At 43.5% G+C, this 24,861-nt stretch overlaps 1 protein-coding gene across 1 annotated transcript; it reads left to right on the top strand.

The window, feature by feature from the left end:
- Nucleotides 1–23,475: 23,475 nt before the first annotated feature.
- On the top strand, nucleotides 23,476–24,456 carry LOC132821674 (succinate receptor 1-like). The gene has a single exon (XM_060834384.1). The coding sequence runs from the start codon at nucleotides 23,476–23,478 to the stop codon at nucleotides 24,430–24,432; it is 957 nt and encodes a 318-aa protein (XP_060690367.1). The 3' UTR covers nucleotides 24,433–24,456.
- Nucleotides 24,457–24,861: the final 405 nt, after the last annotated feature.

Below are 24,861 nucleotides of genomic sequence, written 5' to 3'. Positions count from 1 at the left end.
CAGGAAAATCTACGTTTCGGGCAAAAGCCATTCATCAGGAATGGAGGCTGGGAGCCTCCAGGGTGGAGAGATAATGGGGTGTGGGGCTAGGGAGAAGGGAGCAAAGAGTACAGTAGGCGAATGGGGGTGGGGATGGAGGTGATAGGTCAGAGGAGAGGGTTGAGCGGATAGGTGGGAAGGGAGATTGGCAGGTAGGACAGGTCATGAGGACAGTGCTGAGCTGGAAGGTTGGAATTAGGATAAGGTGGGGGGAGAGGAAATGAAGAAACTGGTGAAGTCCACATTGGTGCCCTAGGGTTGACATGTTCCCTGAGGTGGAAGATGAGGCATTCTTCCCCCAGGAGTCGGGAGGTGAGGGCCCAGGACCTGCATGTCCTCGGCAGAGTGGGAGGAGGGATTGAAGTGTTGGGCCACAGGATGATGTGGTTGATTGGTGTGGGTGTCCTGGAGATGTTCCCTAAAACGCTCTGCTAAGAGGTGTCCAGTCTCCTCAATGTAGAGGAGACCGCATCGGGAGCAACAGATACAATAAATGATATTGGTTGATGTGAAGGTAAAACTTAGATGGATGTGGAAGGCTCCTTTGGGGCCTTGGATAGAGATGAGGGAAGAGGTGTGGGTACAGGCTTTGCGATTCCTGCAGTGGCAGGGGAGGGTGCCAGGATGGGAGGGTGGGTTGTAGGGGGGCGTGGACCTGACCAGGTAGTCACAGAGGGAACGGTCTTTGCGGAAGGCGGAAAGGGGTGGGGAGGGAAATATATCCCTGGTGGTGGAGTCTGTTTGGAGGTGGTGGAAATGTCAGCGGATGATTTCGTTTATGTGAAGGTTGGTAGGGTGGAAGGTGAGCACCAGGGGTGTTCTGTCCTTGTCACGGTTGGAGGGGTGGGGTCTGAGGGTGGAAGTGCGGGATGTGGATGAGATGCATTGCAGGGCATCTTCAACCACGTGGGAAGGGAAATTGCGGTTTCTAAAGAAGGAGGCCATCTGGTGTGTTCTGTGGTGGAACTGGTCCTCCTGGGAGCAGATACGGTGGAGGCGAAGGAATTGGGAAAATGGGATGGCATTTTTGCAGGAAGTAGGTGTAATCCAGGTAGCTGTGGGAGTCGGTGGGTTTGTAAAGAATGTCAGTGTCGAGTCCCTCATCATTGATGGAGATGGAGAGTCCAGGAAGGGGAGGGAGGTGTCAGAGATGGTCCAGGTGAACTTGGTCAGGGTGGAATGTGTTGGTGAAGTTGATGAACTGCTCAAATTCCTCGCGGGAGCACGAGGTGGCACCAATGCAATCATCGATGTAGTGGAGGAAGAGGTGGGGAGTGGTGCTAGTGTAACTACGGAAGATGTACTGCTCTATGTAGCTGACAAAGAAACAGGCATAGCTGGGGCCCATACGGGTGCCCATGGCTACCCCTTTGGTCTGGAGGAAGTGGGAGGATTTGAAGTAGCAATTGTTAAGGGTGAAGACCAGTTCAATCAAACGAATGAGAGTGTCAGTGGAAGGGTACTATTGTGGATGTCAGGATAGGAAGAAATGGAGGGTTGGAGGCCCTAGTCATGGCGGATGGAGGTGTAGATGGATTGGATGTCCATAGTGAAGATGAGGCATTGGGGGTCGGGGAAACAAAAGTCTTGGAGGAGCTGGAGGGCATGGGTGATGTCTTGAACGTATGTGGGGAGTTCCTGGACGAGGGGGGGATAGGACAAGATCGAGGTAGGTGGAGATGAGTTCGGTGGGGCAGGAGAAGGCTGAGATAATGGGTCGGCCGGGGTGGTCAGACTTGTGGATGTTAAGAAGGAGGTAGAATCGGGTGGTAGGGGGTTCCCAGACTATAAGGTTGGAAGCTGTGGGTGGGAGATCTCCTGAGGTGATGAGGTTCTGTATGGTCTGGGAGATGATGGTTTGGTGATGGAGGTGTGAGATCATGTTTGAGGTGGCAGTAGGAGGAGGTGTCTTTGAGTTGGCGTCTGGCTTCAGCGGTGTAGAGGTCAGTGCGCCAAACTACCACTGCACCCCCTTTATCTGCTGGTTTGATGGTGAGAAGGCATTAGAATGCTTGCATTTATTGTTGAGACATTTAAGTATAGGGACATCATGTTGAGGTTGTATCGGCTGTTGGTGAGGCCTCTTCTGGAGTACAACATTCAGTTCTGGTTGTCCTGTTATAGGAAGGATTTATTAAAATGGACAGGATTCACAAAAGATTTACTGGGATGTTGCCAGGAATGGGAGGGTTTGAGATATAAAAATAGATTGGAAAGGCTGAGATTTTTTCACTGAATCATTGGGAGTTGAGGAGTGACCTTATAGAGGTTTATAAAATCATGAGGGGCATAGATAGGGTGAATGACAGGGGCCTTTTTCCTGGGGTGGAGGAGTTCAAACTGATGTGAGAGAACAAAGATTCAAAATTTCTTCATTTTTCTACTTAACACTAGAAACACTAAGATGGACCGCGTGTAGCGACATTGAACACTTTTCACTGTACTCCTGTTCTTTTCTACTTGAGCACCTGTGACAATAAAATCTAATTCTAATTCTAAAATTTCTAAAAAGGACATGAGGGGGCAACCTTTTTACGCAGAAAGTGGTTCATGTGTAGAATGAACTGCCAGCGAAAGTGGTGGATACAGGTACAGTTATAATATTTAAAAGACACTTGGAAAAGTTCATGAATAGGAAAGATTTGGAGGGATATGGGCCAAGCACAGGCAGATAGGACTAGTTTAGTTTGTAAACATGGTCAGCATGGACTGGTTGGACCAAAGGGTCTGTTTCTATGTTGTATGACCCTATGACTCTGTCCTGTGTTACTCACAGGAGTAGCTGCTTGGACCAGCCACTAGAGTGGGATTTTATTTGCTCCAACCACTAGAATGGAACTTGAATCTTTGACTTTTTCACTTAAAGATGAGGGTGCACAGATCCACAGCTGACATCTGTTACAGCCCCATCGAACACCTAAAGCTGTGCAGCAACGTAATGAACACAAGCTCTGGCCTTGGTTTTCATCACGATACGGAATATCACAGTGAAAATAGGTCAAGGAATGACTGTTACCAAGTCCTGTCCCTGAACCTGGTACCTCTCATTTTCATTGCAGTCCTGAAATTACACATGTGTGCCTCCTGGAGTATTTAAATACTTCAATGATTGATTGACCCCGCTGCGTTTCAATTTGGAAATGCCTGCGGTCTAGGATCCCGAGTGTGGAAATTGGACCAGCTGAAAGTTATCTGTTTTCAGTGGATCACCTTTGGGTAGCCAGGGTATAGCTCTGGAGAGCTGACAAATCCCTGCAGCTACCATCACAGGACATCTTGGGACAGGGAAGTGTCAGGGGTCCTGGAGGAGAGGGAACAGTGTAGGGGGATGTACCGATGTCAGAGATCCTTCATGAGGAGAGGGTGCCTTATGGGACTGTTGACTGTTGAACAGACAGTGCATAAACCCCTTGGAAATGTCCTACTTGTCAAGACCTGTCACCGTATTAAAAGTTGTTCTGATAAATTTAGATTACTTACAGCGTGAAACAGGCCCTTTGGCCCAATCAGTCCACACTGGCCCTCTGAAGAGCAATCACCCAGACCCATTCCCCTACATTTACCCCTAACACCTAACACTATGGGCAATTTAGCCTGGCCAATTCACCTGACCTGCACACCTTTGGACTGTGGGAGGAAACCGGAGCACCCGGAGGAAACCCACGCAGACACGGGGAGAATGTGCAAACTCCAAACAGACAGTTGCCTGATGGAGGAATTAAACCTGGGTCTGGCGCTGTGAGGCAGCAGTGCTATCCACTGTGCCACTGTGCCACCCACAGAGAAAGCTTTTCTCAATCCAGAAAATTCTTCAGTGTAGAAATGCTAATAATAGAACTATATGCTGTTCTGCATGGAAACTCAATAAGTTGTCATGGTAGGTAGGGGGCAAACAGCGATTGGTGGAAGCAGCTACTAAGCTGACATTGTTGACAAGAAGTGCAGTGAGGATTAGAAGACATTAGACATCAGAAAAGGACATGGGTTACCTGATTGGGGCACTAAGAATGTGAGCGGCACGGTGGCACAGTGGTTAGCACTGCTGCCTCGCAGCGCCAGAGACCCGGGTTCAATTCCCGCCTCAGGCGACTGACTGTGTGGAGTTTGGACGTTCTGCGCGGGTTTCCTCCGGATGCTCTGGTTTCCTCCCACAATCTAAAGATGTGCAGGTCAGGTGAATTGGCCATGCTAAATTGCCCCTAGTGTTAGGTAAGGGACAAATGTAAGGGTATGGGTGGGCTTTGCTTCGGCGGGTCGGTGTGGACTTGTTGGGCCGAAGGGCCTGTTTCCACACTGTAAGTAATCTAATGTGTGGGGCTGAGGCAGAGTGAAGATGGTGTGAATCACATAAAGCCATTTACAGGATTTGTGTTCCACAATTGAATTCCAAAACTTCACAATGGTGTGTCCATTCATGGCCAACTGCCACTGCTTTCTAACTTGATAATAGATTTAAAAGTTCCATTGGGAATATCAATGACTTCTTAAAATCCACTAAGGCATCAAGAAATTAGAAATTGGGAGAAGTTGAATGTTGAAGGGTCAATTGCAGAGAATCCAAATTTAAAGTGAAGGGCAAAGAACATAAGAACATAAGAGCTAGGAGGAGGAGTAGGCCATTCGGCCCATCGGGCCTTCTTTGCCATTCAATAAGATTGTGGCTGTTCTTTCCATGGATTCAGCTCCACTTATCCACCCTTTTCACCATAACTGATTTGCAGACATCAGATCGGTTTTCTTGAGAGCGAACACAAAGAAAGCAACTGGCCCAGACGGAGTCCCTGGTTGTGTACTCCGATTCTGTGCAGACCAGCTGGATGGTGTATTCGCTGACATCTTTCACCTCTCTTTCTGACAATCTGAAGTCCCACCTACTTTGAGAAGACCACCATCATTCTAGCATCAGAGAAAACACATGCAATATGTCTCAAAGGCTACCACACCGTGGTCCTGATCTGCATTATCATGAAGTGTTTTGAGAGATTAGTCATAGGTCTTTTCACCTCCAGCCTCCCTGCCTGCCTTGACCCCTCACAAGGCGACACGGTGGTTCAGAGGTTAGCACTGCTGCGTCAGGGACCAGGGACCCGGGTTCAATTCCAGCCTCGGGCGACTGTCTGTGTGGAGTTTGCACACTCTCCCTGTGTCTGCGTGGGTTTCCTCCACGTTCGCCGGTTTCCTCCCACAGTCCCAAAGATGTGCAGGTTAGGTGAAATGGCCATTTTAAATTGCCCATAGTGTTAGGTGCATTAGTCAGAGGGAAATGGGCCTGGGTGGTTTATTCTTCAGACGGTCGGTGTGGACTTGTTGGGCTGAAGGGCCTGTTTCCACACTGTAGGGAATCTAATCTAATCTAATCCAAATTGCTTACCTGTGCAACAAGTCCAACGCAAATGCCATTTCTCTAGCCCCACATTCACTCCTGGAACACCTGGATAATAAGGATACCTACGTCAGGCTCCAAATTATCATCTACATCTAAAGAGTAAAAAGAAAAATATCACTACCACTGTCAACACTATAATCCCAACCAAAATAATCTTCAAACTCTGAGATCTAGGTCTCGGCCTCCCTCTGCAACTGGGTCCTCAGTTTTCTGACCCATAGACTGTGAGCAGTGAAGATAGATAACTACACCTCCTCCACCATAATCCTCAACACCGGTGCCCTGCCCAGCTGCATACTCAGCTCGCACTGTACTCGCGACCAAATTTCATCTGAACACCATCTACAATTTGCAGACAACACCTCCATTGTAAGCCAGGTATCAATAATGAGTCAGAATATAGGAAGGAGATAGAGGGCTTGGTGTCATGGTGCAGAGATCACAATCTCTCTCTCTACAATTGTCAGCAAAATTAAAGATCTGACCATCAATGTTATGAAGAAAGAAGGAGACACGCCTCTATCTACATCCATGGTGCTGAGGTGTACAGGGTCTACAGTGTCAAGTTCCTAGGAGTAACAATAACTGACAATCTGTCCTGGTCCATCACATAGATGCGATGGTCAAGAAAGCACAACAACGTGTCTTCTTCCTCAGATGACGAAGGAAATTCAGCATGTCATGATTAGATTAGATTACCTACATTATGGAAACAGGCCCTTCGGCCCAACAAGTCCACAACGAGCCTCTGAAGAGCAACCCACCCAAATCCATTCCCCTACCCTATATTTACCTCTGAATAACACAGCTAACACTACGGGCAATTTAACATAGCCAATTCACCTAACCTGCACATCTCTGGATTGTGGGAGGAAACCGGAGCACCCGGAGTAAACTCATGCAGACACGGGGAGAATGTGCAAACTCCACACAGACAGTCACCCAAGGTGGGGCTCAAACCTGGGTCCCTGGTGCTGTGAGGCAGCAGTGCTAACCACTGAGCCACCATTCCACCCATGTCCATGAGGACCGTCATTAACTTTTACAGTTACAACACAGAAAGCATTCTCTCCGGGTGCATCATGGCTTGGTATGGCAACTGCTCTGCTCAGACGGCAAGAAACTACAACAAGTTTGTGCACAGCCCAGACCATCACGCAAGCCAACCTTCCATCCATAGACTCCATTTACACATCTCATTGCAGCGGAAATGCTGCCAACATTATCAAAGACCTCTCCCACCCCGGTTGTGCTCTCTTCTAAAATCTTTCATCAGGCAGAAATACAGAAGCTTACAAACATGAAACAACAGGTTCAAGAGCAGCTTCTTCCTCGCTGTTATTAGGCCATGACGAGACCTCTCTAAGTTCAAATCTTATATTGATCTTCCTTTTTTGTGCACCTCCTGGAACTTGTGTGCCTCTATCTCTGTCTAAGCACTCCATGACCTGTATGTTCTTGTATGTTATAATCTGCCTGTACTGCTCACAAAACAAAACTTTTCACTGTATTTAGGTCATTTGATGACAATAACTGAAATCAAATCAATTCCTTTACTGGTCAAAATTGTATAAAGTCAGAGAGGATTTGAGGAAAAATGCAGAAGAGGGGATCCTGAAAAAGTGGGTATGTGGAATGCAGTGCCTGGCAGGGTAGTTTGCGGCAAAAATCTCATAACCTTTCAAAGGTATTTGGATGAATACTTGAAATGCCATAACATTCACAATTATGGGCCAAGTGCTGGGAAGTGGGGCACGCACAAATTTAATGTAGTTTTTAATGGTGCACATTTGATGGGCCAAAAGGCCTCTTCAGTACTGGATGATTGTATTGTTCTGTTATTCTCAGATTGTATGTCTCCATAGTAAACATGAAGATATGTTATATCCAGAAGGAGATTTTGACTGTGCCATTTCTGAATTTGAAACATTGGGTCTTTTGATTATAAGATGTGAAAACTTTTGGATGCTCATGCTTGTATTTTCTTATCTGCTTTCAAAGTAAAGAGAAAGATAAAGGTAAGTAAGACCAGTAGAATGTGTTAGAGAACATTCCCTCTGTTTACTGCAACTCAGAGTTTATTGGCTGGGAATGAAATTCAAGGCTGTTTTTGTTCTGAAGGTATAAGCCATCAGCTGAGCTCTCTGCCAGCCATTTTTGTATAAATCAAAACCATTTTTGGTAAAATATGGATTGCTTTTAGCCTGGGTGTCAGTTTCGTATCCACCAGATCCATTTCCTGGCAAAGCCTGTCCACCATCTACAAGTATAAGTCAAGTGGGTAATGGAATATTCCCCACTTGCCTAGATGGTGCAGCTCCAACAACACTGAAGCTTGACCCCATCCAGGATAATGCAGCTCCCTTCATTGGTGCCACATCCACAGGTATCTACTCTCTCTACCACCAATGCTCCATAGCAGCAGTGTGTGCCATCTACAAGATGCCCCGCAAAAATTCACCAAAGGTCTTCAGACAACATCTTCTAAACCCACAACCACTTTCAACTAGAAGAACCAGGGCAGCAGATACATGGGAACACCACCATCTCCAAGTTCCCCTCCAAGCCACTCACCATTCTGACTTGGAAATATATCCTTCACTATCACTGGGTCAAAATCCTGGAATTCCCTCCCTAAGGGCATTGTGGGCTAATCTACAGCATGTGGACTGCAGCAGTTCAAGAAGGCAGCTCACTGCCACCTTCTCAAGGGCAACTGGGGACAGGCAATAAATGCTGGCCCAGCCAGTAATGCCCACATCCCGCAAATAAAAAAAAAATCTTTCAAGAAAATCTGCTCAAGGCTGAAGAGGAATTTCCCATGGAAGGGGCAGAATCTGATGGTCAAGGTCAAGTAGGTACCAAAGGTAGGCAGGATAATGGAACAGGTTCTGCACGGTCAATATGAGGAGCTAGGCATCAAAATAAAAAAAAACAATACTGAAGCCACCATCTTCTAAAGGGCAACTAGAGACAGACAATAAATGTTGATCAGCTAGAGATATCCACGCCCCATGAATGAGTAAAGATAAGTGGAAAATCCAATCGACTCATTGGGATATTAAACTGGCTTCATATTCATCCTGAGCTGAAAATGTGTTGCTGGAAAAGCACAGCAGGTCAGGCAGCATCCAAAGAGCAGGAGAATCGACGTTTCGATTCTCCTGTTCCTTGGATGCTGCCTGACCTGCTGCGCTTTTCCAGCAACACATTTTCAGCTTTGATCTCCAGCATCTGCAGTCCTCACTTTCTCCTCTTCATATTCATCCTGTCAGGTTGATGAAAATGATTCAATGGCCATGTTAAAGACCAGTGGGGGACCTTTTCGGGTGCTCTGACAGTGTGACAGCCACCACAAAAGAAAATTTTTCATTCTTCCTTGCTTATCTTTACAACAGCTAACTCTATTGTTTCCTTATTTTTGAATTCATGACAAAGGTTTCTATCCTGCATGTATTTTGTAAGAATCAAGTAAAAAATGAGGTCTGCAGATGCTGGAGATCACAGCTGCAAATGTGTTGCTGGTTAAAGCACAGCAGGCCAGGCAGCATCTCAGGAATAGAGAATTCGACGTTTCGAGCATAAGCCCTTCATCAGGGCTTATGCTCGAAACGTTGAATTCTCTATTCCTGAGATGCTGCCTGGCCTGCTGTGCTTTAACCAGCAACACATTTGCAGCTTTTGTAAGAATCATCCAAAGAACAATGGTGTAGTGGTTCTGTTCGCCGAGCTGGAAGTTTTTGTTGCAAACGTTTTGTCCCCTGGCTAGGAGACATCATCAGTGCTGTGGAGCCTCCTGCGAAGCGCTTCTTTGATGTTTCTTCCGGTATTTATAGTGGTCTGTCCTTGCCGCTTCCGGGTGCCAGTTTCAGCTGTCCGCTGTAGAGGTTGGTATATTGGGTCCAGGTTGATGTGTTTGTTGATGGAGTTTGTGGATGAATGCCATGCCTCTAGGAATTCCCTGGCTGTTCTCTGTCTGGCTTGCCCTATGATAGTAGTGTTTTCCCAGTCGAATTCATGTTGCTTGTTGTCTGAGTGTGTGGCTACTAGGGATAGCTGGTCGTGTCGTTTCGTGGCTAGTTGGTGTTCATGTATGCGGATTGTTAGTTGTCTTCCTGTTTGTCCTATATAGTGTTTTGTGCAGTTCTTGCATGGTATTTTATAAACTACATTAGTTTTGCTCATGTTGGGTATTGGCTCCTTTGTTCTAGTAAGTTGTTGTCTGAGCGTGGCTGTTGGTTTGTGTGCCGTTATGAGTCCTAAGGGTCGCAGTAGTCTGGCTGTCAGTTCTGAAACGCTCCTGATGTACGGTAGTGTGGCTAGTCCTTTTGGTTGTGTCATGTCCTCGTTCCGTGGTCTATCTCTTAGGCATCTGTTGATAAAGTTGCGCGGGTATCCGTTTTTGGCGAATACCTTGTATAGGTGTTCCTCTTCCTCTTTTCGCAGTTCTGGTGTACTGCAGTGTGTAGTAGCTCTTTTGAATAGTGTCCTGATGCAGCTTCGTTTGTGTGTGTTGGGGTGGTTACGTTCATAGTTTAAAGAACAATGGTAGCAATCCAGAAAACAAATGTGGGAGAAGTGAAATATAGAGGGCACACCTTCAACAAGTGATCCACTATATTCTTATAAACCACAAAACAAAATGTCCCATTTGAGCAGAACAATAGGACTGGCTCTGGATCAACACTACACCAAACAGGAAATGGGAGCTTATTTTAAATCAGCACTGCTACAGGTGGCAACATAGCCTAAAATCCTCAAACACAGATACCTATCTGGAAGGGTAAGTGTTTGTCTCTCATTTTGATCAAGTAATTAATTGTCAACTGTACACACCCTTCATTTTTATCAACTCACTGGTTTACTTTTCAACATAGAACACAGAATGTATGTGTTGCTGTTGCAAAGTAATGTTTTAGTGGTCACTACAGACAGTAAACTGGGGTTCTAAATATTGTAGTGCCAATTCTGTTACCAGGCATATTGTTGATGGGAATGGCATTTCATGAAATTCCTCATTATCACTCCATTTTTGTGAGATTGTGGTCTCCATGATAGATTTTTCTTCAATACAATTTGAGAATAGCCAATCAGAATCGGAGGACAGGGAGCTTTGCGAATGATACCTTGCCAGGGTTGGAGGATGTGAACTATAGGGAGAGGCTGAACAGGCTGGGGCTGCTTTCTCTGGAGTGTCGGAGGCTGAAGGGGTGACCTTATCAAGGTTTACAAAATCATGGGGGGCATGGATAGGATAAGTAGACAAAGACTTTTCCCTGCAATCGGGGAGTCCAGAACTAGAGGGCATAGGTTTAGGGTGAGAAGAGAAAGATATAAAAACACCTAAGGGGCAAATTTTTCACACAGAGGGTGGTATGTGTATGGAATGAGCTGCCAGAGGATGTGGTGGAGGCTGGTACAATTGCAACATTTAAAAGGCATTTGGATGGGTATATGAATAGGAAGGGTTTGGAGGGATATGGGTCGGGTGCTGGCAGGTGGGACTAGATTGAGTTGGGATATCTGGTCGGCATGGACAGGTTGGACCGAAGGGTCTGTTTCCATGCTGTACATCTCTATGACTCTATGACTTGCAGGCTAGAAATAACACCTCAAATTCAAATGTTGACATTCTGTTTCCATGCCTGCTGACACCGATACTCCAATTACCGTCAGCGGAGATAGGACTTTACGGTGAACTGATTAACCAAACTTTCAGGTGAAGGAAACAAAGCAAGTGATGAAACAATTAAAATGAATGGCAGATATATGTTTCGAGGAATTAGAAAGAGAACTTTTAAGGTTATTGATCAATTAATATGCTGGGATCAACTTTCCTGAGTGCAGTGTCCAGGACCACTTATTTCCACCTTAAACGTCTCACTGCCCTCCCTCAGTATCCGACTTCAATATTCTCCGTTGAAGATGCTGCTTTGACAAATTGTTTGGTGCCTCTTCTCACACATCTCTGTGTGGCCTGCTGCCAGGATGTTACCTGACAGCATTTCTGTTTTGTTAAAGGTGCTTTTGGAATTGAAGTTGTTGTGTACCTCGCTGCTCAGCAGAGAAAAGGAATTACCTGTTGTTTGCAGAGCTCAGCAAACAAATTAACAAAAGTGCGCAGATGTGATTTGTTCATAATTCCAGATAATATTTCAGCTTATGAACCATACAAAATGTTGGCAGATGGTTATTATTTGAGAAGGAGGATTTGAAGGGAATCAGTATTAGTAGGGAAACGATACTGGGGAAATTGATGAGCTAGAAAGCCAATAAAGCCCCAGCCCTCATCATCTACATCATAGAAAACCTCAAAATAGGGGATACATTGGTGGTTATTCTTCAAGATTCTATAGAATCTGGAACAGTTCCTACACGTTGGAAAGTAGCTTTTGCAACTCTTTGATTTCAGAAAGAAGACAGAGAGAAAACAAGGAATTGTAGACCAGTCAGTCTGAGCTCAGTGGTGGGGGAAATGTTAGAGTCAATTGTAAAATAAGTAATAGTTGAACTTTAGAAAAACAATGGCTGGATTGGAGACAGTCAGCTTGAAAAAGGTAATCACGCTTGACAAATCTACTGGAACTCTTTGAGGATCTAACTAGTAGAGTTAATAAGGGGGAATCAGCAGATGTGATTTATTTGGGCTTTCAGAAAGCTTTCAACAAAGGCCCACATTAGAAATTAATGCGTGAAATTAATGACATGTGGAAAATTGAGATGGATAGAAAATGGATCAGCAGACAGGAAACAAAGGTTTGGAATAAACTGGTCATTTCTGACTGGCAGGCAATGACTCGTAGGCTATCACAGGGAATGGTGCTTGGATACCAGTTACTCGCAATATACTTTACTGATTTAGACGAGGGAATTAACTTGCAGATGACTGGGTGAGATGGTGAACTGTGAGGAAGATGAAGCGATGCTTCAATGTGTTTGGACAGGCTGAATGAGTTGACAAATGCTTGGTGGATGCAGTATAAGAAAGATGAATGTGAAATTACACACTTTGGTGGCAAAATCAGAAAGTCAAGATTATCATCTGAACGGAAGAAAGTAATCAGGGCAGCATGGTAGTGCAGTGGGGTGGTACGGTGGCTCAGTGGTTGGCACTGCTGCCTCACAGCGTCAGGGACCAGGGTTCAATTCTTGCTGGATTAGATTAGATTTCCCTACAGTGTGGAAACAAGCCCTTCGGCCCAAGAAGTCCACACCGACCCTCCAAAGTCTAACCCACCCAGACCCATTTCCCTGTGATTAATGCACCGAACACTATGGACAATTTAGCATGGCCAATTTGCCTGACCTGCACATCTTTGGACTGTGGGAGGAAACCAGAGCACCCAGAGGAAACCCACACAGACATGGGGCCACCCTCTGTGTGGACAAAGAAAAGAACAAAGAAAATTTACAGCCCAGGAACAGGCCCTTCAGCCCTCCAAGCCTGAGCCGATCCACATGTACTGTCTAAACCTGTCGGTCAATTCCTAAGCATCTGTATTCCTCTACTCCCCACCTACTCATGCATTTATCCAGATGCATCTTAAATGAAGTTTGCAAATTCTCCCTGTATCTGTTTGGGTTTTCTCCCACAGTTCAAAGGTGTACTTTTTAGGTACATTGGCCATGTTAAATTATTCAAGTGTCCAGGAATGTGCAGATGGTTGGTCATGGGAAATACAGGGATGCATGGGATGGGTCAGGGGAGGACGCTCTTCGGAGGGTCAGTGTGGATTCGATGGGCCAAATGGCCTCCTTCCACATTGTAGGTGTTCTATTTTATTAATGTGCAGGTACAGCAGCCAGTAAGAGAAGACAAACTGTATATTGACCTTCATAGTGAGAAGATTCAAGGACAGGAGAAAGGATGTCATGCTACAATTATATCCTGACTTGGTGAGACCACAGCTGGAATATTGCGTGCAGCTTTGTTCTCCTTATCTGAGGAAGAATCTTTTTGCTGTAGAGACAATGCAATGAAGGTTTGTCAATGTAATTCCCTGAGAGACTGACCCATGAGGAGAGGTTGAATTCAGAAGGATGAGGTGGACTCTCATAGAAGCCTATAAACATCTAACTGGACTAATCACGGTAGATCCAAAATGGATGTTACAAATGGTTGGGAGTCCAGACCTAGATATCTAAGGATCTAAGGATAAGGGGTAAATCATTTAGGATTAAGATGAGGAGAAATTTGTTAATCCAGAATTTGGCGAGCTTGTGGAATTCATCATCACAGAAAGCAGTCAAGGCCAAAACATTGCATGATTTCAAAAAAGGGATGGATATAAAACTTGGGAATAAAGGGGTCAAAAGATATTCGGGAAAAGTGGGAACAGGATAGAGTTGGATGAGCAGCCACGTTTATATTGAATGACAAAGCAAGAGCAAATGGCCTACTCCTGTGTTTCTATGACACACCTTCAGCTTTTCTTGAACAATTTCCGAGTAATATCCTTGTGATAATAATGTGATTATTCTTGTTTGGGGAAATGTGATTAAGTATGCCATGGTTAACGGTGTACACATTCGCTGGCTAATCATACCTGTTTGATGAACTGCATTGTTTTAATCATCCAAGAATGTAAGTTGCATAATTTATATTCCTGCTAAATTGGAGGAGTGCAATATAAGGTCTCCAATGCTTTTTATAGATTCACCGTTCATAACCTTAGGACTTAACACAGTTTCAACTTAACCGAAAAGCATCATAAAACCTGAAATATAATATCATATGCTCACAAAGATTCTCTGCTGCTGTTGTTAACTTTGTTGTGTGAGTATGTTTTATCAATAATTTCCCATGATTCACAATGAACTTGTACAATGTCCCAGTGTGGACATGAAAAGAATGGTTTGCCCTTCCATGGTCTGCTGTTGGTGAATACGAGAATCATAGAGAACCATAGGGTTACAATAGAACCATCTAGCATAGAAGGGAACTATTTGGCCTATCAGAATTGTCCCAGCTCTTTTAAAGAGTTCCAACTTGGCCAACGCTCCACTGTTCTTTCCCTCTTAGTCCAACATGCTAGTTTCCTTTTCAATTTATCTAATTTCCTTCTGAAAGTCATTAACAAGTTTGGCACCAATCAACTTTTCAGATCAAAGCAACTAGATCACAATCGTTGATCACAGTGTGACCCTGACTACTGTCTTATGTTGTCTCTGGTTCCTTTGCAACTCATTTTAAATCTGTGACTGATAGTTATAGCATATTCTGCCATTGAAAACCACTCTTCCTTTCAAGATGGGACATTTCTTTTCTGTGTAGAACCTCAGGTCTCACTGTTCCTGAGCCAGGACAAAATTGGAGCATTCCATTGATATTATCTCTCCATACTTCTCCTCCAAAAATAATTTGTTTTGCACTCTATGTTAGATAATTTGGGACATGGGCCCCTTCATCTCTGAAGTTTAGTTATATCCACCTAATGTCTGTTAGCATCTTCCTCATAGTTCACCACATTTTGAAGTTTTCTAACTTTAAAGTCATGTCTTCCATCCAAGTACAGCAAAAGAGCGGTTGGGCCTACATTGGTTCTGAAAGGGCACATCTCCATGTTTTGAATCTAACCTGAAGAATAACCATTCGCCACAGCTCTCTGCATCTTGGACCCAAAACAAATTCATATCCATCCACCCATTGCCCCTTTCATCTTATGGCCTCTATTGTGGGTAAATCATCATAATTTATCTTTAATTCAGCTACTTATTAAGAAATCTCACAGGTGATCAAGTTCTAAAACAATAATTCAAACATTATTGCATGTAGCAACCAAACAAAAGACTCCTCAAGTAAGTCTGTGACCTAATTTAGCTATTACCCAATTAATGGTGAAATCTGGCCAACCATTGTTGCAGGTGGAGTCTTCAGGGGTTGATTCTTGTCCAGTATTGTTCTTCAAAGTTCCGCTGTCAGTGTTTCTGGTGGCACAGTGGTTAGCGCTGCTGCTTCACAGCGTCAGAGACCCAGGTTCAATTCCTGCCTCAGGCATCTGTCTGTATGGAGTTTGCACATTCTCCCCACGTTTGCGTGGGTTTCCTCCGGGTGCTCCGGTTTCCTCCCATAGTCCAAAAATGTGCAGGTTAGGTGAATTGGCCATGCTAAATTGTCTGTAGTGTTAGGTGAAGGGGTAAATGTAGAAGGGTGGGTTGCTCTTCGAAGGTCAGTATGGACTTGTTGGGTCGAATGGCCTGCTTCCACTCTGTAAGTAATCTAATCTACACATTTTGGATCTTTGATGTATTGATGATTTTTTTTTCCCTCCAAATTGCTGCAAGTCTGCAGCTTGTTCTTATCAAAAGTAATTTCTTGTGTCTCGTTAAATTTGGCTTTGACTGTCTATTCGAACACACAGCTTTCCTGTGATGAACTCTTTATATTCTTCAGCAGGGCAATCAGTTGTTCTTATGGCATTAAAAAAGTCTACTTTATCAAGGCAGCTGTTAAAGCAGTTTTGTTCATTCCCTCTTTTGCTAATTGCTTTCTATTCCTGTATATGTCTGTCTTTGTTTTTAGTAGTTTTTGCATGTAGCAGTTTAACTTTTGTTGATTCATTCAGTCCATGAACTGTTATTAATGTTCTAAAGTTTATATGATCACACCAACAATATAAACCACACTGAAGATTACTGCCTCTAAGCGTTCCCTCACCACTGACAATCAGCTGATGAGTCTTTATTTGCTGTTTTACAGAGGTGTAAGATATTCGCTGTCTCTGGTTCCTTGGTGCTACCCCCATTGTTAAAAGATGTTTGTGACTCTAGCCCCAGCAGTTTCTGCCCCTACATCCCCCAGCAACTTAAGTATAAGCAATTCAGAATGAATTACTTTTTCTAATCTGAGTGTTGGCAACCTTATAAATATCTCATCATTTGTACTCTGGACTGGTGGAAGAAAAGAGGCCAGAGGTGACAGGAAAATACAAAAGATCACAACAATCTGGAGCTGTTGTCCCATAAGGAAAACTGGAGATTGGGTCCAACTTTCACTTTAAGCTTGAAAGCAAGAGATTTCGGTAAGAACATTGAACAAAAGTGAATAAATGGAGTTATGGTATGTTGCTTTATGTTTTTTCATGGCATGGGGGTACCCCTAGTAATTGCTTCCCACCCTTATTTACCGTTGATGTGAATGACTTGCTCGGGTAATTCTTAGGGCAAATAGGAGTTAATCCATATTGCTGTGAATCAAATACCACACCTAGGACCAGATCAGGTCAGGATTCTTTTGGTTTTTAATGAACCTGATGGGTTTTTACATAGACTCATGGACATCGTTACTGAGACTAGCTTTCAATTCCAGATTTGATCAACCTTCAGTTTAGATTAGATGATTAGATTCCCTACAGTGCAGAAACAGGAACTCGGCCCAACAAGTCGACACTGACCCTCCGAAGAGTAACCCACCCAGGCACATTTCCCTCTCACTAATGCACCCAACACTATGGGAAATTTAGCATGGCCAATCCACCTAATCTGCACATCTTTGGACTGTGGGAGGAAACCGGAGCACCCAGAGGAAATCCATGCAGACATGGGGACAATGTGCAAACTCAACACAGACAGTCGCCTGAGGCTGGAATCAAACCTGGGACCCTGGTGCTGTGAGGCAGCAGTGCTAACCAATGAGCCACCCAAAGGTAAAGAATACTCTGCCACATCACGGTGGTATTTAGAAGGTTTTGTACTGTGGCAACTCATCAAGACTTATCCAACGGTACCTTCCAAATCATGATCACTACCAACTAAACTGACACAGATAACAGATACACGATCTCCCCCCAAGCCATTCACCATCCTGACTTGGAACCCTATCATTGTTCCTTCCGTATCACTGGGTCGAAATTCTAGAACTCCCTCTCTAACAGACAATGTGGATGTATGTACACCATGGGTTCAGCACTGGTTTGAGAAGGCAGCTCACTGGTCACCTCCTCAAGGGCAATTAGATTTGGGTGATAAATGCTGACCCAGCCAATGAAGCCCACGTCGCATGAAAAGTTTTTTTCTTAAAAAAGATTCAGCTCACTCAGCCTGTCAATTCTTTCTTTAAGCATACAATTTACATATTCATAGGTTCATTCTTGTATCACAACCACCAGTTATCTTCACAGTATAGACAAGGAGCAGCGAATTTATCTTGATTGTTCAGCATCCTTTCAGTTTTTCAAAGTTCCAATCTGAAAGATAACAGCAACGAAGCTTTATTTTTAAAAAAATGTTATTTTATGATGCAATTATTTCTGAAAACTAGCAAAATATGCTATCGTTTTTACACACTAGACAGGCAGGAGGCTGGACAAACACAGTAAGCCAGGCAGACACTAGTCCTGAAGAAAGGTTACACCCAAATTTTTGGCTTCTCCACTTTCATCCTCCTGCCTGCCTGCCTATTTTGGATTCCAGCATCTGCACTTTTTTTGTCTCTAACGTAATTTTTATGTACAACAGAGATACAAAGGGAAGAAGTACAGGCTCTATCACGAGAGAAAAAAGAATTGCCAAATTAACAAGACAGACAAGTCACCGGGATTTGGGGCTTACTTCCAATTGTGCTCAAAGAAGTGGTGACAGAGACAGTGGAGACACAGTCAAAAATTCCAGACTAACAGTATTCCAGAGAGTTCCAGAAGTTTGGAAAGTCACCAACACAACGCCCCTGTTCAAGAACGGAATGAGACAGAAAGCCGGAGTCCATTGGTCAGTCTGTCTTTGGGAAAATGTTAGATTCCATTAGTGAGGTAAACACAAAGCAAGATTCTTAGGAATGTTTAAAATAATCAAACAAAGTTAATGATTTTTGTGAAAGGGAGGTCCTGTTTGACAAATTTACTAGAGATCTTTGAGCATATAACAAGCAGCAAAGGGGAACCAACAGAAGGAGGGTGTTTGGATTTCCAGAAAGCATCTGATAAGGAACAAGAACAGAAATTGCTGGAAAAGCTCAGCAGATCTCTCAGCAAGTGAAGAGAAATCAGAATTAATGTTTTGGAGTCGATTGACTCTTCGTCAGAACTGCTGTCCACAGGTGCTGAGCTTTTCCAGCAATTTCTGTTTTTGTTTCTGATTTACAGCATCCGCAGTTCTTTGGGTTTTGATTTAGGCATTTGATAAGGCATCGTGTAGCAGGTTATGGCACAAGACAGGAGCTCAACAGGATAATACATCAGCATGGATTGAAAATTGTTCAGTTCACAGAAGAAAGAAACACAGAAATTGCCCGAGCCTTAGTGATTTATTATCTATATTAATGGAGCAGGAGAATTGACTTATGTCCGAAACGTCGATTCTCCTGCTCCTTGGATGCTGCCTGACCTGCTGCGCTTTTCCAGTGACACATTTTTCAGCTCTGATCTCCAACAGCTGCAGTCCTCACTTTCTCCTATCTACATTAATGACCTCGAGGACAGGGCAGACAGTAATAGATACAAATTTGTGAATGATAATAAGAGGGCATACTATTCTTCAAATAATTTTAAAATAAACTGGGCAGGAATCGGGATGTCCTTGCGCATAAAACACAAAAGCTTCTCATGTAGGTAAAGGAACAGTTAAGAAGGTAAATGGTATTTTATCATTCATTGATGTTGGGTGAGAGTTTAAAGATAAGGAAGTTGTGTTACAACTGTACAAGGTGTGAGTGAGGTGACACCTGGAGGACATGTCCAGCTTTGGTCCTCATTTTTGTCAAGGATATACTGGCATTGGAGACAGTTCAAAGCAGATCAACTAGGCAGATTCCTGGGATGAAGGGATTGATTTACTGATTGCAGTTCAACAAGTTAGACTTTTATTCATTACAGTTTAAAAAAGTGAGGGATGATCTTTTTGCAACATACAAGATTCTGAAGGAGTATCACTGGGTAGATGTTGAGAAGATGTATCCACATTCGGGGGAATCTCAAACTCGGGGACATAGTTACAGAATAAGGGACACTTGCTTAACGCTGAGATGCAACGGAATTCTTTTGTCCCGAAGGGTAGGGAATGTTTGGAATTTTCTATTCCCAAGATTGTGGAGGCTAGATCACTAATGTTTAAAGAGGATTTGATGGATTATTGAAGCATTGGAAGTTGAGGGCCATGAGACCCTGGCATGGAAGACGTGTGAGGCGTTAGAAGGATCAACCATAATCTTGATAAATGAGAGGGCCAGTTTGAGGGGCTGAAAGGCATACTTCTGGAGTGATGGAAGATATTTGTTATACTTTTGATACAGGCGGTGGGGGGGAGCAAGGGGACAAATGGTGTAGAGGCAGAAGTTTCATTATATGGCAATGAAAGAGAAAAAGATATACAATTTGGACATAAATTAAGATGTGAAGCTGAGGGAATGTGTCTGCTTTCATATCTTAAAAAAATTCCAACACCCTTCAGTCCTGAAGAAGTCATACCAGACTCAAAACTCTTTTCCTCTCTCCGTAGATGCTGCAAGACCTGCTGAGTTTCTCCAGCTTTCTCTGTGTTTATTTCAAAGTTAAGTTTATCTGATGCAGCGGCCTGATGCTCTATTACAAAACTGTTCACACACAGGAGGATTCAGAAAGATAGCAAATTAGATTACTTTCCAGTGTGGAAACAGGCCATTCAGGTCCACACCGACACTCCAAAGAGTGACCCACCCTAACCAATTCCCCTACATTTACCCCTCCACCTAATACTACAGGCAATTTAACATGGCCAATTCACCTAACCTGGACATTTTTGGACTGTGGGAGGAAACCAGAGCACCTGGAGGAAACCCACACAGACACGGGGAGAACGTGCAAACTCCACACAGTCAGTTGCCTGAGGCGGGAATTGAACCCGGGTCTCTGGCGCTGTGAGGCAGCAGTGCTAACCACTGTGCCACCGTGCCACCCACTAATGTTCAGCTAAGGTTATAGTTTCTGGAGTTGAGGGGGTTGGCTTATTAGGAGAGATTGAGTAGACTGGGATTATATTCATTGGAATTTAGAGGATTGGAGGGGACGGACTGTAGAAATATATTAAATAATGAAGGGAATAGACAAGATGGAAGCAGTGAGGTTGTGTCCACTGGTGGGCCAAACTAGAACTAAGAGGTGTAGCCTCAAAATGAGGGAGAGCAAATTTAGGACTGAGTTGAGGTGGAACATCTTCACTCAAAGAGTGGAATCTGTGGAATTCCCTGCCCAGTGAAACAGTTGGGGCTACCTCATTCAATGTTTTTAAGGCAAAGACAGATAGATTTTGAACAGCAAAGGAATTAATGAGAGGGACAGTAAGTGGTGCTAAGTCCACGAAAAGATCAGCCATGATCTTGTTGAATGCCAAAGCAGGCTTGAGGGGTCATATGGCCTATTCCTGCTCTTATTTCTTATGTTCTTATGTACAGTCACCATGGTACTAAACAAGGCCCTAATCAACCCCTTCAGAGATGTCATGACACGTCTCTGGAGCAGATAGGACTTGAAGCTGGGTCTCCTAGCTCAGAGATAGGGACACTACCATGGTACTACAAGGGTCCACAAAAAGCCATGTGATAATGACTAAGCAATCAGTTATTTGTGATGTTAAATGGGAATAAGATTTGTCAGGATTTACATCCAGAGAGGCTCCTTACAAACCTAACTCAGTTCCATGAATGGAAATTCCCTGACTTCATATGAAAATTAAAAGTAGCTACTGTCTTCAACAAATTAGCTTCCGGGAGTAGGGAGAAATACTTTGTGACTGTCAGTATATTAATAGCCTCTGCGTGAGCAGAAATTCCTCATCTCTTTGATATACAGATGCCTTCGAACAGATTTTAGGATATCCAATTTAAACATGCCTTTCATTGAAATCTAAAGTTTAGCATTTCTAAAACTTGCTATGGTACTTGTTGCAAAGTGTGAATGATAGAAGTGACATCATAATTCTACTACTCTACTGTGTGGGAATTATTTTAATCCTTTCATCTGAAAGTTGATATGAACCTGACAATCGGCATTTAAAGTGCATTGAGAGAAAGCACGTTCCTCTGCTTAAAGCATATAAAAACACAAGTAAATGATATGGTTGGAGAGGAAAATGTTAGCAACTACTGAAGCAATTTCTTTATAAAGGCATTTCATTGTCAGTCTGCTTCTCATTTCATTCTTTTAAGAAAAGGATGTACTAATAGATAACAAAAAACTTATCTAAAACTATTCTGAAAGCAATGGAAAGTGATTCTGACTAAAGAATGGCAGAAACTCTCAGATAAATTAATGCCTTAGTGTATGAATGGATGGTTCCATTATAAAACAGCCAGAAGTACAAATGTTGCAAGGATGTTTGCAATCAGGCCATTGGCAGAGTGGGAATCATTCTCAGTGAGTCTACAGTGGATCTGGTATCCACATGTATCAGCCAGAGATTAGTGAATGCTGCTGTCACCTCAGAGTCAGGGCTGCATTTCAAGGTGTGGTCTAGGACTTGATCAGAAAAATCACAAGCCCCCGGGGTGGCACGGTGGCTCAATGGTTAGCACTGCTGTCTCACAGAGCCAGGGGTTGGGTTCGATTCCAACCTCGGGTGACTGTCTGTGGGGAGCTTGCATGCTATCTCCATGTCTGCATGGGTTTCCTCTGGGTGCTCTGGTTTCTTCCCACAGTTCAAAGATGTGCAGTTCAGGTAAAGTGGCCATGATAAATTGCCCATAGTGCTAGGTGCATTACTCTTTGGAGGGTCGGTGTAGACTTGTTGGGCCAAAGGAACTGTTTCCACACTGTAGGGAATCTGATATATCTTCCCAGCTCTGATTAGATTAGATTACTTACAGTGTGGAAACAGGCCCTTCAGCCCAACAAGTCCACACCGACCCGCCGAAGCGCACTCACCCAGACCCATTCCCCTACATTTAACCCTGCACCTAACACTACGGGCACTCTGAGGTGGAGCTGTACTTAGTGAGATCATACATTAAATTGAGGAACTGACTGGTCTCAGGTGAAAGCAAAAGATTGCACTGAGCTATTTTGGAGAATTAGTGTCATCATGGTCATGACACTGAGCTAGCCCATTCAGAGATGCAGGCTAATGTTCCCAGGAATGGGTTGAAACCCTACCATGGCTGATGATGGAAATCTGAATTCCACAATATCAACAATTAAAAGCAGATCCAATGGTCACTATACAATCAGTACTTGTAATGACCCATCTGATCATTCCTTCACATGACTCTTGACCCCCAGCACTGTGGTTAACTTTAACTGTCTCCTGAAATGGTCTTGGCCAACCATAAGTTCAAAGGCATTTAGAGATGGAAAAGAAATACTGGCCTGGTCAGTGATACCCACACTCCATTGAAGAACAAAGAGAGAGGTTAGTGTAAGGGCCTGGGATAAGAAAGCACACTTAGGTTCATATTTGTCACCTTGGTGTGCTCATCAGGACTGTGAGCATAAATCTTTTTAAAACTATTTTGCTGTTGGGAGATTTGTCTCTGCCTCTGTTAGTTGTTCATCATTAATGATGCTTGTGTTACAGTGACAGTTGCACTAACTACTTTGGCAGAATCGTTATAATTGTGGAAATTGAAGACTAAAACCAAATTTCCCTCGTAGGGCATAAACAATGCTCTGGCTGTGGAAATCTGGAGTGAGTGAAACTCCGACTAGTGGTAGAATTGTGCAGCTGCAGGTGTGATTTTGTGTGTGTGTTGCATTTGTGCATGTTTTGTGTGGGTATGTGCGCGTTGTGTGTGTGTACGTGTGTGTATGTGTCTCACAGAATGATGATACCGACAGACCATGACACTATCAAATTGTAAGAAGTTACTTAGTTGATTAACATCCTATATGTCAGGAAATCTCTCACTCTGTATGTAAGTCCTGGTCTCAGCAATATGGCTATTCTTGACTGTCCTCTGAAATGGCCCAAGCAAACCATTCAGTCACGCTCAAGAACGCAATTAAATAGATAAACTTTGTTGGTTTGCTGATGGTTCAAATATCCAGTGAATAAATAAATAAATGTGGATAAGATCTGATTGCTTCCTGACGGTGTTTTTTGTTTAACCTCATAATCCTCCTAAATGTTTCTGTTTGGAATTACAGGAAATGAATGAGACATGTTCAAAGGTGAATGAGGTCTTGGATAGCTACTACCTCACAACATTTTATACCATTGAGTTCATCTTGGGTTTGACGGGGAACCTCATTGTGATATGTGGTTACATATTCTGCCTGAAGGAATGGAAGTGCAGCAATATTTACCTCTTTAATCTTTCCATTTCGGATCTGGTCTTTATCTGTACCCTCCCAATGTTTGTGGCCTACTATGCCAATGGTAAAATCTGGACATTTGGTGCTTTCCTTTGCAAGCTAAACAGATACATTCTCTACACTAACATGTACCTAAGCATGCTGTTCCTTGCCTGCATTAGCATTGATCGATATTTACTGGTAAGCAATCCAATGAGGATCCACTTCTTTCAAAAGAAAAAGGTTGCAGTTAGCATCTGTATCAGTTTGTGGATTTTTGTCACCTTGGAAGTCCTCCCCATGTTAACTTTCATTGGTGTCACGGCTCATGATAACAATACTGTCATTAAGTGTGTTGACTATGCGAGTGCTGGGAATGCTGATCACAATCTGATATACAATGTGTGTCTCACTGTTGTCGGGTTCTTGCTCCCAATGTGCATCATGGGAGTTTTCTGTGTGAAAACCGCATGCATGTTAAAGAAACTGAATAAAGACCAGTCTCGAAGCGTCAATCTTGAAAAGCCCCTCACGTTAGTTATATTGGCAATTGTAATTTTTTCTGTGCTTTTCATTCCTTATCATGTTATGCGGAATATCCGCATGGTGTCCAGATTGGAAAATATTAGACTTTCGCATTGCACTGTTGAGACCATAAAAGCGGTTTACACTATCTCAAGGCCTATTGCTTTCCTCAGCATTATCACAAACTCTGTTTTCTACTTCCTTTCTGGAGATAAATTCAGGGAAATAATTACGAGCAACATTCGGAAGACAATAAGGTCTCACTGTTTCAGAAAACATATCAACTGAAGACACGCTAATTACAAGCTCGTGACTTGGGACAGAAAGAGAACTTAGTTTGGAGACCGGTGACCCCACAGACTGGAAACTTCAATGTTTAATGACATAACTAATTGCTGAGGCTGTCTGACATGTTCTGCTGGTTTATGGAGACACATTTTCATCAACTACATCAGGTCCAACATCTGTTGATCGCCAAGGAAACTGTCTGAGCCTAAGGGAAAGAACTCTAATGTACAGACCAGCTTCCACCTGATGACACTAACTCAAGGCAGTTTCTGGAAAATCCTGGAGGTTCGTCTATTTGCATTTTATCAGGAAATCAACCCGATGGATTGAATGCTAATGTTATATGGGTCCATGACGTGACTGCTAATAGTACAACATTAGATAAGTATATCTATGGATTATATGGTGGATCCTGTTTATTTATCATTA

Source organism: Hemiscyllium ocellatum, chromosome 13 (assembly GCF_020745735.1).
Source record: "Hemiscyllium ocellatum isolate sHemOce1 chromosome 13, sHemOce1.pat.X.cur, whole genome shotgun sequence".
NCBI lineage: Eukaryota > Metazoa > Chordata > Chondrichthyes > Orectolobiformes > Hemiscylliidae > Hemiscyllium > Hemiscyllium ocellatum.
The sequence above is the reverse complement of the archived record's forward strand: the minus strand, read 5'-3'. Positions and strand labels throughout refer to the sequence as shown.

What these genes read in the sequence shown, in the direction of transcription:
- LOC132821674 (XM_060834384.1), top strand. Translation starts at nt 23,476, where the DNA reads ATGAATGAGACATGTTCAAAGGTGAATGAGGTCTTGGATAGCTACTAC.